This window comes from Notechis scutatus, chromosome 1 (genome assembly GCF_049901735.1).
Source record: "Notechis scutatus isolate UNSWTSFEM ecotype Mainland chromosome 1, rNotScu1.2, whole genome shotgun sequence".
NCBI classification, from domain to species: Eukaryota; Metazoa; Chordata; class Lepidosauria; order Squamata; family Elapidae; genus Notechis; species Notechis scutatus.
Window position 1 is genome coordinate 227,551,327 of NC_142009.1, and position 16,673 is coordinate 227,567,999.

General features: G+C 38.9%; 1 protein-coding gene across 1 annotated transcript in view; it reads right to left on the reverse strand.

Moving 5' to 3' along the window:
* The window catches only part of TBC1D10C (TBC1 domain family member 10C), a 30,862-nt gene that overhangs the window by 11,489 nt on the left and 2,700 nt on the right, over positions 1–16,673 (reverse strand). The window contains exons 2-4 of the mRNA XM_087950470.1: positions 5,700–5,799; positions 3,505–3,612; positions 1,030–1,136 (exon numbers count right to left, since the gene is read on the reverse strand). Coding sequence (XP_087806596.1) covers positions 1,030–1,136; positions 3,505–3,612; positions 5,700–5,799 — 315 coding nt within the window. The remainder of the gene's footprint in view (positions 1–1,029; positions 1,137–3,504; positions 3,613–5,699; positions 5,800–16,673) is intronic.

The following is a 16,673-nucleotide window of genomic DNA, read 5'->3' on the forward strand; positions in this document are numbered from 1 at the left end:
AAATATAAAGAATTATAGCCTGTATCATGTAACATGCTGAGTGTGGTTACTGAGTTAATTCATTTTCTACGGTCACACAACATGTTGAACCATTAGCCACACAAAGTTCGTATAACCCATTAAGTTCGTATAACCCACACACACAAACTCAGAGCTAGGATCACTATTCTTTAGCCATGCTGCCATAGTTTTTCAGAAGATGTGATAAAGGGTTATAGGGACAGAGTTATCGAAAGTCCATTTCAGTCATCAAACAATTATCTAACTAAAAGCACCCCTGGCAGATTATTATCTAGCCTCTATCTGAAAATATTCGAGGAATGAAGTCTTTCTTCTTGTATCAATCCACAATCCCTTCCCTTCCCAGACAGAGGTAGGTAGATTTTTAGAGCATGCATTGTGCACTATTATAAGATGAGCATGGCAGAGTTTGAATTTTCACCAAATGAGTGCCATAATATGATATTCTTCATGGGAAATTGGTGAGGTTGCTCTCATCATCTCTTTAGCCTTCCTTGGGTTTTCTTAATTCTGGCTTCTTTTGGTCTTTTTCCTGGTCATGTGGGTATCTTTTCAAGCAAAGCAGTAGCCCATTACTCATTGCTTTTATTTTCTACAAATGCCATTGGGATCTAGAGAAGCTAGTCCTTTGTTCTGCAACAGGCTAACTTCCTTTTAATTTCTAAAAAAAATAAAGTTAAAATTGAGTGAAGGAGGAAGTCTTGTAAACTCTAAAAAAAAAACTATTTATGGATCTAATGCTATTATGCAACATACAGAGCAACCCATAAGCATGTTACAATTTAGATATGGAGTTTTGATTTTTTTAATCAACAAAAATATTGGGTACAAATTAAGAAAAAATAAAAAGAGATAGAATATGAAGCATTTATATATTTTAGTTAAATATTATTTATTTTCTCTAAAACAAATATGATGGATTGAAAATTTATTCAGACAACTACTCTGTGTATTTTAATCTGTAATAATCTATTCAAAAATTTCATTCTGCATACTCTATCCACTCACCCAGGACCTTCAGGAGACAGGAACATCTCATGGAAGGGGAATTGGCGGTGAATGTCTTTTGTGATAGTCTCCACCCATTGAGGATCACCAGGCACCTCAAGCAATTCCTGCAATAGCAACCAGACCTCTGTCAGTGATGGGCCCATATTTGCCCAACTCTTTCTCAACAGGAATACAAAAATGACAGGAATGCGATGGCTCAATGGCTAAGACGCTGAGCTTGTCAATCAGAAAGGTCAGCAGTTCGGTGGTTCGAATCCCTAGTATCGCGTAATGGAGTGAGCTCCAGTTACTTGTCCCAGCTTCTGCCAACCTAGCAGTTCGAAAGCATGTAAAAATGCAAGTAGAAAAATAGGGACTGCTTTGGTGGGAAGGTAACGTTCCGTGCACCTTCAGCATTTAGTTATGCCAGCCGCATGACTACGGAGATGTCTTCGGATAGCGCTGGCTCTTCGGCTTTGTAACAGAGATGACAACTGTTACACCAGCCCCTAGAGTTGGAAACAACTAGCACATATGTGCGAGGGAAACCTTTACCTTCCCAACAATACCCCACATCTTTATATGTTGTTAAAGACAGATAAACACAATAAAGTTATTAATAATATAGTGGTAGATGATGTGGTCTTCAGGTACTCAACATGCTACTTTCAGCATGTTACTTTATTAATAGTGCTTACGATATCATCTGGCTAAATTAAATCCTTCCAGACATCTAGTTGCTGATGTTGACATGCAGGAAACAAAAATCAAAAGCTGAAAGACAGAATTATTGTACTTTGCAACACGGAATGTAAAAAGCATGAAAACAGAAAAATGAAAGTCAAAATGGACTGCACATGTTGACATCTTCTGCATCAGCTAATTGTAACCAAATAATATCAATATCAATAAAAGCAACGGGCAACTCTTTAAAATAACAGTTATCCAACTTTATCCTCCAAATCTTAACATTTGATGAAGAAGCTGATGGGTTTTATGGTCAGTTTCAATCTAAAATTGAAAATCATGCTAGCCAGACATGGTTGGAGACTGGAATACTACAACTGAAAATAGTAAGGAGGAAAATGAACTTGAACTGTATGCCCTACAGAAGCAGAAATGATGCAGGAGAATTATTTATTAGTTTCTATCAATCCAGTGACTCCTTTATTGCGAACACAGTCTTCACAAATGATGTCTATAATTACCAGATGAAGGGCACAGAAATAAAACTGATTATATTATTGGTACAAGGAGATGCAAGTGCTCAGTTACACGGTAGGGCAAATATGTGGCCAGGAGCACGGTGGGAAAAAATAGGCCTATTATTAAATATAAAAAAGACCAAATCAATACAGGAATAACATGTTCAGTGACCAGCTTTAGAAATGACACTGCAGTAGTGGATAACTTTTGCCTGTTAGGATCAGTTACTGAACAAAAAGAAACCAGCAAGAAATACTACCTCTTGGTAGAGTACAAATGAATGTTCAGATGTCATATATCTATGGCCATAAAGATCAGAAACTATGCAGACAATAGTTTTCCATGTGGTACCCTGTGGAAGTGAAAATTGATTTTTGAAGAAGCAAGTTAGTGTTTTAGAATTCTTGAGAATGTCATGGATAACGAAGAAAATAAACAAATGGCTCATCAAACAATCCAGAGCTTTCATTCAAGATCAGGCTCAATTTGTCACATTTTGGACACATTGTACATGGTCAGAGTTCCCTTGAGAAATCCAAAATATTAAGAGAGATGGAAGGAAAGAGAAGCAGAAAATGATTAGAAACAAAATGGATGGATTTGACTATAAAGGCAATAGGTTTATATTATAATGCAAAAACACATAAAGGGCTGGGGTGGGAGAGATCAACTTGGAGAAGGTCTGTCTGTGATACTACTAAGATTTGTAACCAACTTAATGGCACATAATCTAAATAGATTTCCACTATTTGGTTTACTTGTACCATTCTGTATTTGCTTAAGGTTTTTTGGTTTTGTAATTATATTATTCTGCATACATTTCAATTCTTTTAATTGAATATTGTTGCCTTGAAAACATTTTTTGCTGAAAGCACAATATTTTTAAGTGAATAGATATTACAAATGAATATCAACCAATAACATGGTAGTAAGTCCAATAGACTTACTCCCTCTTAAGTGTCCATAGGATTGCGTTTCAAAGTATTCCTCAATTTAAAGAAATGCTCTTGCCATACCTTTGTTAGAGATGCTGTACTATACGAAGCAGGCCTCAAGTCTTAATGTAAATATTCAAATAATCAACAGAAAAGGAGATATAAGTAAAGAAGAATGTGTGGTTAGTTTGCTAATTAATTAATATAAAGGCACAGATAAAAAGGATAAGTGCAATAGCAGAAGGGGTGGTTGTCCTGTTGGCTGATGTGATAATAGAACATTTCTAAACATTTCTTTTAACACACGTAGAATATCTTGTGCCTCAAAGGCTAGAATAAGACGCAGGCTTACCTGGTACTTTCCAGGGCTCCTCTCCATTTTGGCTTGTCCTCCACACAACAGAGGCCAACAACGTGCACGTAAAGAGGAAGGGATTCCTTTTCGGCACAGCAGCTTTATCTGAATTGTTATAAACCATATAAACAAAGTACATAATGATCCTGTATAGAACCCAATCCCATAAAGAATCCCAATACCCTTTGTCCGTATAGCTAGCCAAGGTTTGAGCTACAGACACCAGGAAAGACTCAGCTTTTTCTCTATTTTTTCAAAACATCTAGCTAAAACTGTGGTGGTTGCCAGGGAAATTTAAACAGTGATGGGCCATCATCAGAAACTCTAATTCTATTTCTTCTTTAGCTGTTTCAGTTGAGGCAACCTTACAAAGACTAAACTGATGTGTGGAACCAATAATGGATTGAATGGGAAGCTGGAGCTCAGCACTCACAAGATGAGGGTATCATTGGCATGCTTATCACCAATGTAGCCTTTTCTGGTTGGCTTCATACTACAGCATGGAGTGGTAGCATATGAATGGTCCACTGGATGTTGCTGAACTGTTCCCTGCTGTAGCCAGAATGGCCAGCGATTAAAGATAGTGGGATTGCAGCCAACAATATATAGAGAACAATGTACCTATTGGTATAAAAAAATAGCTTTATGGCAGTCTGCTGTTAGTATTTTCATCTTAGTAAATTGTGGCTTCCATAAGTGAACATAACTTATTCTCAATCATCCATATACTTACCTATATACCTCTTCCCTTTCCCTCCCTCACTCCCTCTCGCTCTGTTTGCCTTTAGAGTTTTATTGCTGTAAATAGTCCCCCCCCCCCAATTGTTTCCCAAGAAAACATAGAAGATACCAAGCCATGTTGGTCACACAAAAAGTTCCAGGAATTATATTAGGGCAATATCTTTAGTAGGTTAATCTCAAAGGTGTTTTGTAAACTTAGATAGGCTTGATGAAAGGTTTGGATCCTTGTATGGATTTTAGGATCACAATATTAAACAGTATAAAGACAATCCAAAAAATTAAGATGAAATTAAAAAGAATTAAAAGCAAATGCCAAGTTTCACGATCCAATTAATATATGAAGAATTCAACAGCCTCATAATGTTAAAGGGTCTTTGGTGCCAAAAAGGATTACTCATCTTTCATGTGAACTTGCTCATAGGCTAAGCTTGCCTTTGGAAAACAAACTTGGAGTAATTCATGCCTATCTGAGATAAGGTTGATGCAGGAAGATTTCTCAATTTTAGAATCTATTTGTTAGAAAGATCGTCGTAACTTCTGTCCTTTTGGCTTCATGCAAATATCTTTTCATTTTTTTCCTGGGTTTTTAATGTAAGTTCTTTAATTTAATATCCATTTATGCTGCAGTGGATTTGCAAATATTAATTGCAATGAAAGCTCTAATATTAATATTTCAAGGAAACTGCAACCATTGGTTACAAAAACTTAGCATCTTGGACAGTGGTGGGATTCAATTTTTTTACTGGGTGTGGTTTGGTGGATGTGGCATGGCTTGGTGGGTGTGGCTTGGTGGGCATGGCAGGGGATGGATACTGCAAAATCTCCATTCCCATTCCCTCCAGGAGAAGCTTATTGTAAAATCTCCATTCCCACCCCATTCCTGGGGGAAGGTTACTGCAAAATCCCATTCCCTCCCTACCCCACTAACCTGCTTTCCAGCTCCGTTCTCCTGTGCAGGGCAACAAAGGAAGACCCAACTGATCAGCTGGGACTTGAGAGGCAGAGAATAGATTGGGGGCAGGGGCAGTCAGAGGTGGTATTTGCCGGTTCTCCGAACTACTCAAAATTTCTGTTACTGGTTCTCCAGAACTGGTCAGAAGTTGCTGAATACCACCTCTGATCTTGGAACTCTTTCTATCTATATTGTTCTATTTGGACTGTTTCTGTTTGGGGTTGGTATGTACAAAAGAGAGATAAGAGAAAGTTTCTGATAAGTTTCAGATATTATTCCATCTCACAGTATAATGTACTGTATTTGGTCTAGACTTTGTTCTATGACGTTAACCATTTGCTATTTATTCAATAAATCATGGTTAACTGTCATTTAATATGTCAAATGCACATTACTTTTTGAACATAATTTGAAATTATGATAGGGTTCACTGAAGACTTTGATGAAAAAATGTGATGAAATCACCCATTTAAAGAAACAATGCTAGATACCTTCTTACCTTCCTGTAGCGCCGGGCCATGGTTTTCTCCCAGTGAGCTGTCATTTCCAACCATTTGGTTTCACGGCGTCGGATGAGCACAACAGGAAGATGATCTTGACTGCATAGGAAGGAGAGAAAAGCAAAACTTAGGTCACCTCTCTAAATTGATCTAAATGGATCTGTTGGAAAGAGTTGATACCATTGAAACCATTGAAACATCCCTTAACACCATAGTAGCATCCCTGGACGCCGTAAGAGAAAGAATATCCAACCTTGAAAAAAAAGACACAACGCAAAAACCTGAACATCCAATAGCTACAAACCACATCTCTACCCATCAACCACAACCCAATCCAAAACCCAATCCACAAAAAAACACAACCCAGACAAATATTGATATCCCAATCCTCATCAGAGAAGCTGTTGAGCGTGAACGGAAACGTCCAAACGCCATCTTATTTGGTCTAGAGGACATCAATGACAATGATGACATCACAACTGTCCGAAACATCATCAGTGATTATCAAGCATCAACCATCTCCGCTGATGAAATACTTGACATTTCCCGCATTGGCCGAGAGCTCAAAAACAGAGACGGCTCTGTGGCCCCATGCTTGTGCAGGGTCATTTGCAAAAATGAATCAAGCAAACGTAAATTCATTTACACTATAAATTCACTCGCCAAAACCAACACCAACCATAAGAACCTCCGTTGTCGCCTGACCTAACCATACAGCAACGTGCCCGCTCCCGTGTACTCCGCACTGAACTCAAAAACGTCTAGACAATGGAGAGAAGGACCTGTACATTGACTACCATGCTGACTGTATCAAAAGTAAGCCACACTACCCGCAACTCAGCTTTAACCCTCAACCACAACCCTACCTCAACCGATCCACCATCACCCAAGACTAGGCATGCACGCCCCTAACTACCTCAATTCCAACTACTGCTGGCCTTAAATGCAAACTACTCAATGCAAGAAGCCTCGTGAATAAAATACCTGAATTTTCCTCCTACTAAATATGGCTAAATTCGACATTATATTTGTCTGTGAAACATGGCTCAATGCATCTCTCCCTGACTCCATTACCACAGTAAGAGACTATCATGTTTACCGATCAGATCGTGAAATTCGTAGAGGAGGTGGTGTTGCTATCTTCTATAAAAAGTCCTTACATCTAAAAAATATCCAAGTTACCCAGGAGCTTGCTCTTCCTGAGACCATCATCTGTGAACTATCCTTAAATGTCACAATTCGATTCTTACTATGTTACAGAGCACCTGATTATGACATCGAACATGTAAACAAGCTAAATACATTACTAACATGGGCTGCATCCTGCCCATACCCTTTATCTTTCTTGGTGATTTCAATCTACCTCATATTGACTGGACCCTAAATGATTGTACAACTGAAATCATACACACAACCTTCTACAATGCTATTACAAATCTGGGACTGGAACAACTAGTAACCAACAACACTAGACTAAACAACTGCCTCGATCTCATCTTCTGCAATAGTTTGAATTTAATTTACTGAATACAAACTAAAGAACCCTTTTCCAGCAGTGACCACAATATGATTGACTTTTGTCTCAACATACGCCCACACAAAAATCACCACAATGATGTAATCCCCAATTGTAACTTCAAAAAAGGCAACTATGATCTTATAGACAACGATCTCTCATCCCTTGATTGGCAATCTCTATTCACTGGATGCAATACTGTTGAAGACCATTACAACATATTTTACTTGAAGTCAAAAGAGTCATCAAACTATATGTACCAACAACAACTCCCAAAACAAAACAAAAAAGCAGATTACCCATAACAATAAGAAAACTTCAATCCAAAAGAGATCACTCTGGCGGAAAAACAAATCTGGTCACGTTGCCAATTTCAAAAGCCGATACAAAAATTTATGCCACCAGATAAAGACCAATGCACCAATTATCACATTAAACAAGAGGAAAACCTTCTAAGCACCAATTCCACCCGTGCTTTTTACAATTTTGTAAACAACAAACTAAAAACTCAAGGTCCATCCCACCCTTGATAGGACCTGATGGTAAAGACTGCAACGACGACACCATTAAAGCCAACATCTTTAACACATACTTCGGCTCAGTATTTGTAAACAGCAATGGATCATGCCCAGTATTTCCTAGCCGTACCACAGATAACAACAATGATCTAATACATATCGATTTTACAGAAGACAATGTTGAAAAAGCACTACGCAATCTAAAACCATCTCTATCTATTGGACCGGATGGAATATGTGCCTACTTCTTAAAAAGCTATCCACTGCCATAGCCAAACCTCTAAGCATAATCTTTGAAAAATCTTTCAGGACCAGCTCCTTGCCTAACCTATGGTCACAAGCCACAGTCATCCCCATCTTCAAAAAGGAGACCCAAACCTAGTTGAAAATTACAGACCAATCTCCTTATGCTGCGTCACCTGTAAAGTCATGGAATCAATTATTAACCAATCCATCATCCTCCACTTAGAGACAAACAACCTACTCTCTAATAAACAATTTGGTTTCAGAAAAAAAACTATCCTGTAATCTGCAACTCTTACACTGCAAAAACATATGGACGACACAACTCGACCAGGGCAAAGCAATAGACGCAATCTACATAGACTTCTGTAAAGCCTTTGATTCAGTGGTACACGACAAACTACTCCTAAAAATAAAATCCTATGGTATCTCTGGACAACTGAATAACTGGATAGAAGCATTCCTGGCAAACAGACAACAAATGGTCAAAATTGGGAGCGTCCTATCAAATTCTGTACCTGTCAATAGTGGTGTCCCCCAAGGCAGTGTTCTTGGACCAACTCTCTTCATACTCTACATAAATGACCTCTGTGATCATATTAAGAGCAATTGCGTTCTTTTCGCTGATGATGTAAAGCTGTTCAATACCACAGACAATACTGCTACCCTACAAAAAGATCTTGACTATGTATCAGAATGGTCAAACAAATGGCAACTTCAAATCTCAACAAATAAATGCTCTGTCTTACATATTGGCAAAAAAATCAGAAAATAAAATACAAGCTGAATAGTCAAGATCTTGTTGATGACCCAAGCTCTGAAGCAGTGGTCCCAACCTTTTTGTACCAGGGACCGGTTTCAAGCAGAAAATTTTTGCAAGGACCGGGGGAAGAGAGAGAAGGAGGCCCAGGAAGAAACTGCTTCAAAGAAGAGGGGCTTTTCCTGTCGCCGCAGCTATTCGAGCGCCGTTTCACCCCCACCCCACCGCCCGCCCCCACGCGCTTCAATCCACAGTGTCCCGTTCTGCCTGCCTGCCTGCCTGCCTTAGTTTCTGGTTGTTTGGGAGCAGCTTCGGCTGAGAATAATAACTATTCGCCTCTTTTACTCAGCCGAAGCTGTTCGATTCAACCATTAACGAAGGCAGGCAGGCAGGCAAACGAGCTGGGTTGAACCCATGCGCGGGCGGGCGGGCGGACGGGGTGGAGGTGGGGAAAGCGAGGCGCCCGGGCGCTGCGGCGAAAAGCCCCTGCTTTGAAGCAGTTTCTTCCTGGGCTGGTGGAAGAAAGCGAGAGAGCGACTGAGACAGCTGACCCAGAGAAGGACAGGCTTGGTTGCTTCCTCCCCCCTTCTTTCATTTGTGTCCTTGATCCCCGATCCCAGCAGCATTCACGAAGGTGAAGAAAGCCGCCATTTTTAAAAAAAAATATTTTGCGGCCTGGTAGAGAGTGCTCCACGGCCCGGTGCCGGTCCAGCGGCCCAGTGGTTGGGGACCCCTGCTGTAAAGGACCTTGGAATACTCACCTCTAATGATCTAAGTGCTAGAGCCCACTGCAACTACATAGCCAAAAAGGCATTAAGAGTTGTAAACCTAATCCTACGTAGCTTTTTCTCTGGTAATATCACACTACTAACCAGAGCATACAAAACATTTGCTAGACCAATACTCGAATACAGTTCATCAGTCTGGAACCCACATTACGTATCTGATATTAGCACAATTGAGAAAGTCCAGAAATATTTCACAAGAAGAGTTCTCCACTCCTCTACTCGTTGTAGAATACCTTATGCCACCAGACTTGAAATTCTAGACCTAGAAAATCTTGAATTACGCCGTCTTTGGTCTGATTTAAGCATGGTATATAAAATCATACATTGCAATGTCCTACCTGTCAATGAATACTTCAGCTTCAACCATAACAACACAAGAGCACACAATAGATACAAACTCAAAGTTAACCGCACCAAACTTGATTGCAGGAAATACGACTTCAGCAATAGAGTGGTCAATGTCTGGAATATTCTACCCGACTCTGTAGTTTCTTCCCCAAACCCCAAAAACTTTAACCTTAGACTGTCTACTATTGACCTCACCCCTTTCCTAAGAGGTCTGTAGGGGGCGTGCATAAGCGCACCAACGTGCCTACCGTCCCTGTCCTATTGTTTCTCTTATTCTTCTTTTATTTTTCTTATATGTACCCATTTCATGTATTCACAACTATGTATACACTTATACTTATTATCTTGTAAACAATTGGCAAATCAAATCAAATAAATAAATAAATAAATAAATAAATTTCCTGTAAGGCCATAATGCTCCCCATTGTACTTTCCCACTGTGAAAAAAAATATTGCAAGACATTATTACTCTTCATGAGGGCTCCTATTAAGTCCATTTTTATAGAGTCTATTTTTAAATTCTGGGAGTTGAAGTCCACAAATCATAAAGGGGCCATAGTTGCCCACCTCTGCTATAGAGCAGGGATCTCCAACTTAGGCAACTTTAAGACTTTTGGACTTCAATTCCCAGAATTCCTCAGTCGGCTTTGCTTTGCTGGCTGAGGAATTCTGGGAGTTGAAGTCCAAAAGTCTTAAAGTTGCCAAGGTTGGAGAACCCTGCTATAAAGGATACAGAGGTTTGGTGAAGTATTGAAGTATTAATCAATAGCTGCTCAAAGTGTAAACTACAGAAGTGTTGATTTTGGCTATTGATTGTCCTCTGAAAAGGCATCCCTTTTCCCCTTGACAAAAATCCAGTTTGAAACTGGCTATGGCTCATGTGCTTCTTGTGTGGACAGGTGTTTGCATATACCTGCATCCAGGACAGTTCTATGATTATCACCATATAGGCACACACACAAACACACAAGTTTAAAACCTAAATAGGTTAATATCGAGACATAACATTTGTAGGTGCCTTATTCTTCCTTTTGAGCAATTTCCATTCCTCCTTCAGTTTACTTCAGCGGAAATCCCTGTCAAAAATATGCAGGTTCTCCCCATATCAATCACCCAGTGAGTTTATTTCAGCATCCTACAGACCATAACAAAGTACAATATTATTTTGAAAAGCCAATGCTGTATCTCTTTACTATAGCCCTCAAACCCCAAGTCATATTAGCATGAAGTTAAATTATTAAATTGGGTCAAATATTTTGGATTAATGGAATAATATGTGATAAAGGGGGTTGAAATTTGCACTATGTTATGACCTTAAAGAAAATTCTTAAATGATGTATCATTGGTACATGATGTCAGGAACTATTTAGAAAGTATAAAGGGATTTCCAATGGATGTTGAAAAAGTACACAACATAAAGGGATATTTTATCATGCTTTAGTGGACCTTCAAAAAAGCTAAAAAAAAAATGTTGGATTCAAATATATACATTACAGAGGATTTTACAAAATTAATATTCAGTTGAAGCCAGAATTTTTCTTAATTTTTTTCTTAAACACGAGAAGGAAAAAACATGTTTGAAAAAGCAATACAATCTACATGGATATCTGAAATATAAAACCAAGCAAAACCTGAACAAATGGAAAATGTAGTAACAGCGGAAGTTGTATTAGAACAAACTAAGAAGTGAAGAATTGGAGTGAAAGAATGAAGAAAAGATGAATTTCATTGATTTTGATCCAAGCCTGTGTCCATTTTACAGCCTCATCTTGAAAATCATTTCAATCAAATTTGCAAGAAGGGTTAATAGAAGACTGGCCAACAGGCCAAATGTTTTTGATCACAAAAGTCAAAACAAAAGAAATACCCAACAATAGATCTACAAACACAGGTCTCAAATTCATTGTGCTCCAAAGAACAAAAATTCTAGAGGTACAAAATACTAAATTTTGATTGACAAAACAATGCTACGAATCTAAAAAAGATTGAAAAACACAATATGTCTAAGTCTAAATGCTATTGCTGTATGATTAAAAGGTACATTGAAACAATCATTTAGTTACTTTTGAATAAATCTGAGTATTACCATTTGAAGGCTAATAGCAGTAAATATTTATCTGGAAGTTATTTAAGAAATTATATTCAGGTAGAACAGAAATGCTGAGTACATTTAAATAAATGTTGTCAGGAGCAAGTATTGAAAATATTGATTTCAACTAAAAAGACATGTTAATTTCATAAAAAGAGATGTCAGCTTCCTTTTTTTTTTCTGCAGAGAAGGAACAGTTGATTTAAATCAAGAAAAGTCCTTGCTGGAACCTTCTTCAGCCCAAAGGCAGTTGGTTGCGGGGGAAATCTGGAGCCCCTTTCTTGTTGCCACATTGTTTCGATAGGAAGTTGCACATGGAGCAGCAGAAACAGTGGTGAAGCAATTACAGTGGGAAAGAGCGAAAGAGGCAGAGATTTATCCCGTAAGAAGAACCATCCAAGAGAGTGGGTGTGATCTTCCGGCTGCCTTTTAAAGAGCCAAGTTCAAGCATCTTTAATATGAAGCACGTATGCCCACAAAATGCTCTGCAACCGGAAAGGGTGAGGAGGCTGTTCTCTGAGTCAGAGGGCTGTACTCCTTTTCTGCTATGACCTCAGCTCCTGAGACGAGTTCCTATGATGCAAAAGCCCCGAGCGATTTTCTTATCTATATCTTAGCATACATTATTTACCTGGACACCGAGGGTAAAATGAGATGATCCCGAGTCTTTTGGGAAAATGGTACAGTATTGGAATACCAGAATATCTGTACATTGGAATACCAGAATATCTGCATACCAGAGGTCAGGGCAGAACTGAGTCACTACAGGATCCACTGGTTGGATCTTGGCTAGGCTAAACAGGACAAATCTTTTGCTCAGAAACAGTATTTCCTTAAAAACAATCTCTCTCTTCCTTCAGAAACGAAATGTAGCATGACTCCCTTCCTCAACATCTTGGATGTTCAGATAACAGGACATAACCCAGTTGATGATTGCAGTTGATGATGATTTAAATGACTTTCAAGCTTGCTGACAGAATCGAAGCAAATGTGAGGCATATCTGGGGTGGGGTCAACAGTATCAAAATGGTGGGAAGAACTGAATAAGTAAAAGCCCCACCCCTTTTTTACACGCATGTGATGGGTGTAATGCATATTAAAATATTGACAATACATACTGTCTGGTTTGGTACAGCAACCAAACAGGACTGGTACAGACTCCAACGGATAATTAAGACTGCAGAAAGAACTGTTGCAACCAGCCTGCCTTCCATAGAGGACCTGTATATTGTGAGGATTAGAAGGGCTGAGAAAATATCTACAGACCCCTCATATCCAGGACATGCACTGTTTCAACGCCTCCCCTCAGAATGCCACCATGGGGCATTGCATGCCAAAACATCTAGTCAGAGATCACTCTGCTGAGCATCTAATTCTCATAGTACCATCTAATGTCTATGTATATTTACTCATGTAGTATGGCTGTAGTATTATTGTCCTTATCTTCTTTACTACTACCTCTTATTGATATTATTATTACTATGATGATGATGATGAAGATGATTCTGCTGCTGCTTTGCATTGACACTGAGGGGACAAAGTCCTTGTGTGCAGGGGTGGGATTCAAATTTTTAACAACCGGTCCTGTGGGCGTGGCTTAGTTGGTGGGCATGGCTTGGTGGTCATGTTATTGGCTGGGCATGGCCAACTCAATATCAGTCACATCGAGGCACGCATCTCCACGCCTGGCTTCTCATGACTGTAGGGATGCTGCAACCATTGTAAGTGTGAAAATGGTCATAAGTCACTTTTTTCAGTGCCATTGTAACTTTGAATGATCACTCCACACCAGCAAAGTACCAGCAAAGAAGGGAAAAAAAGCTCCAGAGAAGTTCCTGAGACAGGAAGTCTAGTCCTGCCAAGAATGTAATAAGGGTTAACAGAGAGGCAGTTTCTGTAAGCAACACCAGAATGTTTCCTTCCTGCCTTCCTTACAGGATTAGGCCTGTAATTTCTTCTAACAACCGGTTCTCCGAACTGCTTAGAATGTTAACAACCGGTTCTAGCGAATAGGTGCGAACTGGTAGAATCCCACCCCTGCTTGTGTGTCTAATCACACTTGGCCAATATTCTATTCTATTCTATTCTATTCTATTCTATTCTATTCTATTCTATTCTATTCTATTCTATTCTATTCTATTTATTCTATTCTATCATCATTCATCTATCATCACATTTCTATCTATCATTCTAATTCTTCATATTTTATTCTATTCTATTCCATTCCATTCTATTCTTAAAAGGGGGTAGGGATTTGGTCATTTTAATTCTATTATCTCCCTTCCCATTTATGCCTATGAAGGTATTACAAGAAATTAATCATGCCTGTAATGAGTCGTTTCCCCCTTGGTATGTTTTGCACCAACCTGAAGCAGGAATCCTTTCATACTTGGAAATTGTGCTTCTTTTCTCCCTCCCTCCCTCCACTTTATTTTTTTTCAGCCTGTAAGACAAGGGGAAACAATGGTGACATATCTCATCTCTGGAAGGCAGGAGGCTTCAAAGATAGTTTTTTTTTTAAAAAAGGACAGTAAAACAGGAGCATCAGGAATTTAAAATTCTCCATTTACTGCTTATTTTCACCATGATTTACTGCTTAACTTCACCTCAAGGACTGAAAACCCTGGCTGCCAAGAAAGGTGTGTGTGTGTGTGTGTGTGTGTGTGTGTGTGAGAGAGAGAGAGAGAGAGAGAGAGAGAGAGAGAGATGTTTAAATAGCTCTTCTCACATTAAAGACAATCTTGATCTATCAATGTTAAGAGTGCCCACATCAATTCCTTGCTGCTGCTTGCTGCTTGCTGCAGGTCATGGTTTATATAGTCTCATCTTCATTATCTCAAAATATGAGACATACACACATATTTTCTTCTTCAAGGAGCTCTGAAAATAATACATTTGCAATTAGGAAGGAGAAGCTTAGGATTCTCTAAAGGGTTGTCCGCATTTCATCAGACCCTGGTTTCACAATTCTTTCCAGGAAGTCTTGAAAGTTGAAATGGTTTAAAATTGATGAGAATTTTTTACTTTAATATGGCTAAAAAGAATTAATACAAATGTGTTGAGTTCAGCTTTCTGAAGTAATGTAGACCAAAATCTCAAGAAACACACTCAATAGCCACCATAACCACAACGTGTATTTTCAGGACGCACAAGTTGTCATAGATACGGTGAGAGGATGTGGCTGAGCTACATTGCTAAAACAGGAAATGTTAGTTAATAGGTAGGCAAAGACATTTTCCACTCAGGCCTTCTTTGACATTACAGATAATTTTGATCTGAACTTCATTGTTAAGAGTGCTCTTATAACTCTGCTTGCAAATCTTTTGTGAATCTACTGACTGGCTGGCTACATAGACACTTATGTTGGAGTTGAGGGGCTTGTCTTCCCCAGCTAAGGGTGTTAGGACTATAATGATTGTGTAACAATGACGGCAAACCCTTTGGGCTTGGTGTATCAAAAATTCAGAAAATGCCTAATTTGACTCTGCTCACATAGCACTCTCTCTCTCTCTCTCTCACACACACACACACAAAGACAAATAATTCTCTATCTCCCTACATCCAGGCAACCCTGAAAAGCCTCTGAAAACCATGCAAAAGTACATCCCATTCTTGCATGAATTTTGGAGGCTCTGTAGAAGAGCATATTCCCCTCATGCAACTTCCAGGCAGTCTGTAGGCCATGCAAGACCATACATACCCCATTCTCGTGCTACCTCTGCATGAGGCATGAGAAAATCATATGAAAATGGGGCATCTTTCAAAAATAGTTATAGGGTGTTGGTAAAGGCTTAACGTCATAGCATGTTCCCTTTGACATGTGTAGCATAGGTTCGCCATTACTGGTGCACAGACTGTCATCTTGATACATAATAGCATTTAAACAGACTATAGTTCCAGTCAGAATGGATGACAATTAAGATTTTACTTTTACTTGATTCAGTTAATCAAATAGGCATGTAGGGCATCATTTACAGATACAATTACCATTATCCAGAGAGAGTATTCCAACTGCCTTGTATTACAAGGATAAAATATATGATAGCTGCAGGAGATATACATGGTTAAACTTGGCAAGTTTAAGACTTGTGGACTTCAACTCCCAGAATTCCTGAGCTAACATGACTGGAGGAGGAATTCTGGGAGTTGAAGTCCACAAGTCTTAAAGCTGTCAAGTTTGAAGAGCTGTGCACTATGCCAGTTCTAACCTGTAATGAACAATGAGAGGGTGCAAAAAAACCCACCCTCCAAACTTTTACCACCTCTACATATTTGACCTACTCCAATTATAACAAGTTACAATTATAAACCAATTATACAACAATGGTGCTCTTTGGTGGTTTAAAATTATTAATCAACAGGAAAGGGGGAAAATGGGTCCTTTAAGTATATTTTAAAGAGATGTGTTATCACACTGATGAGTAATCATATACATTTAAAGTTTTTGAGAATGTAGGAGCAACAGTATGACTACCTAATTTGGATAACAGTTCACTCATTTTTAGGATTCCTGGAGAGAATTTGTCCCTGTCCTGATATTAAGCCAATTTTAGAGTTTTATTGCAATTCTGTTTCAAGATGACAGGGAACCTTGCCACCAGTTTTTGGCAATTGTGATTAAAAAATGTCCAAGTTCTACAAGAAGGGAGATTGGATGCATGCAACTCTTGAATACCAGTGTATCCATCCTTGAAATGCTGCCACTAAAGTT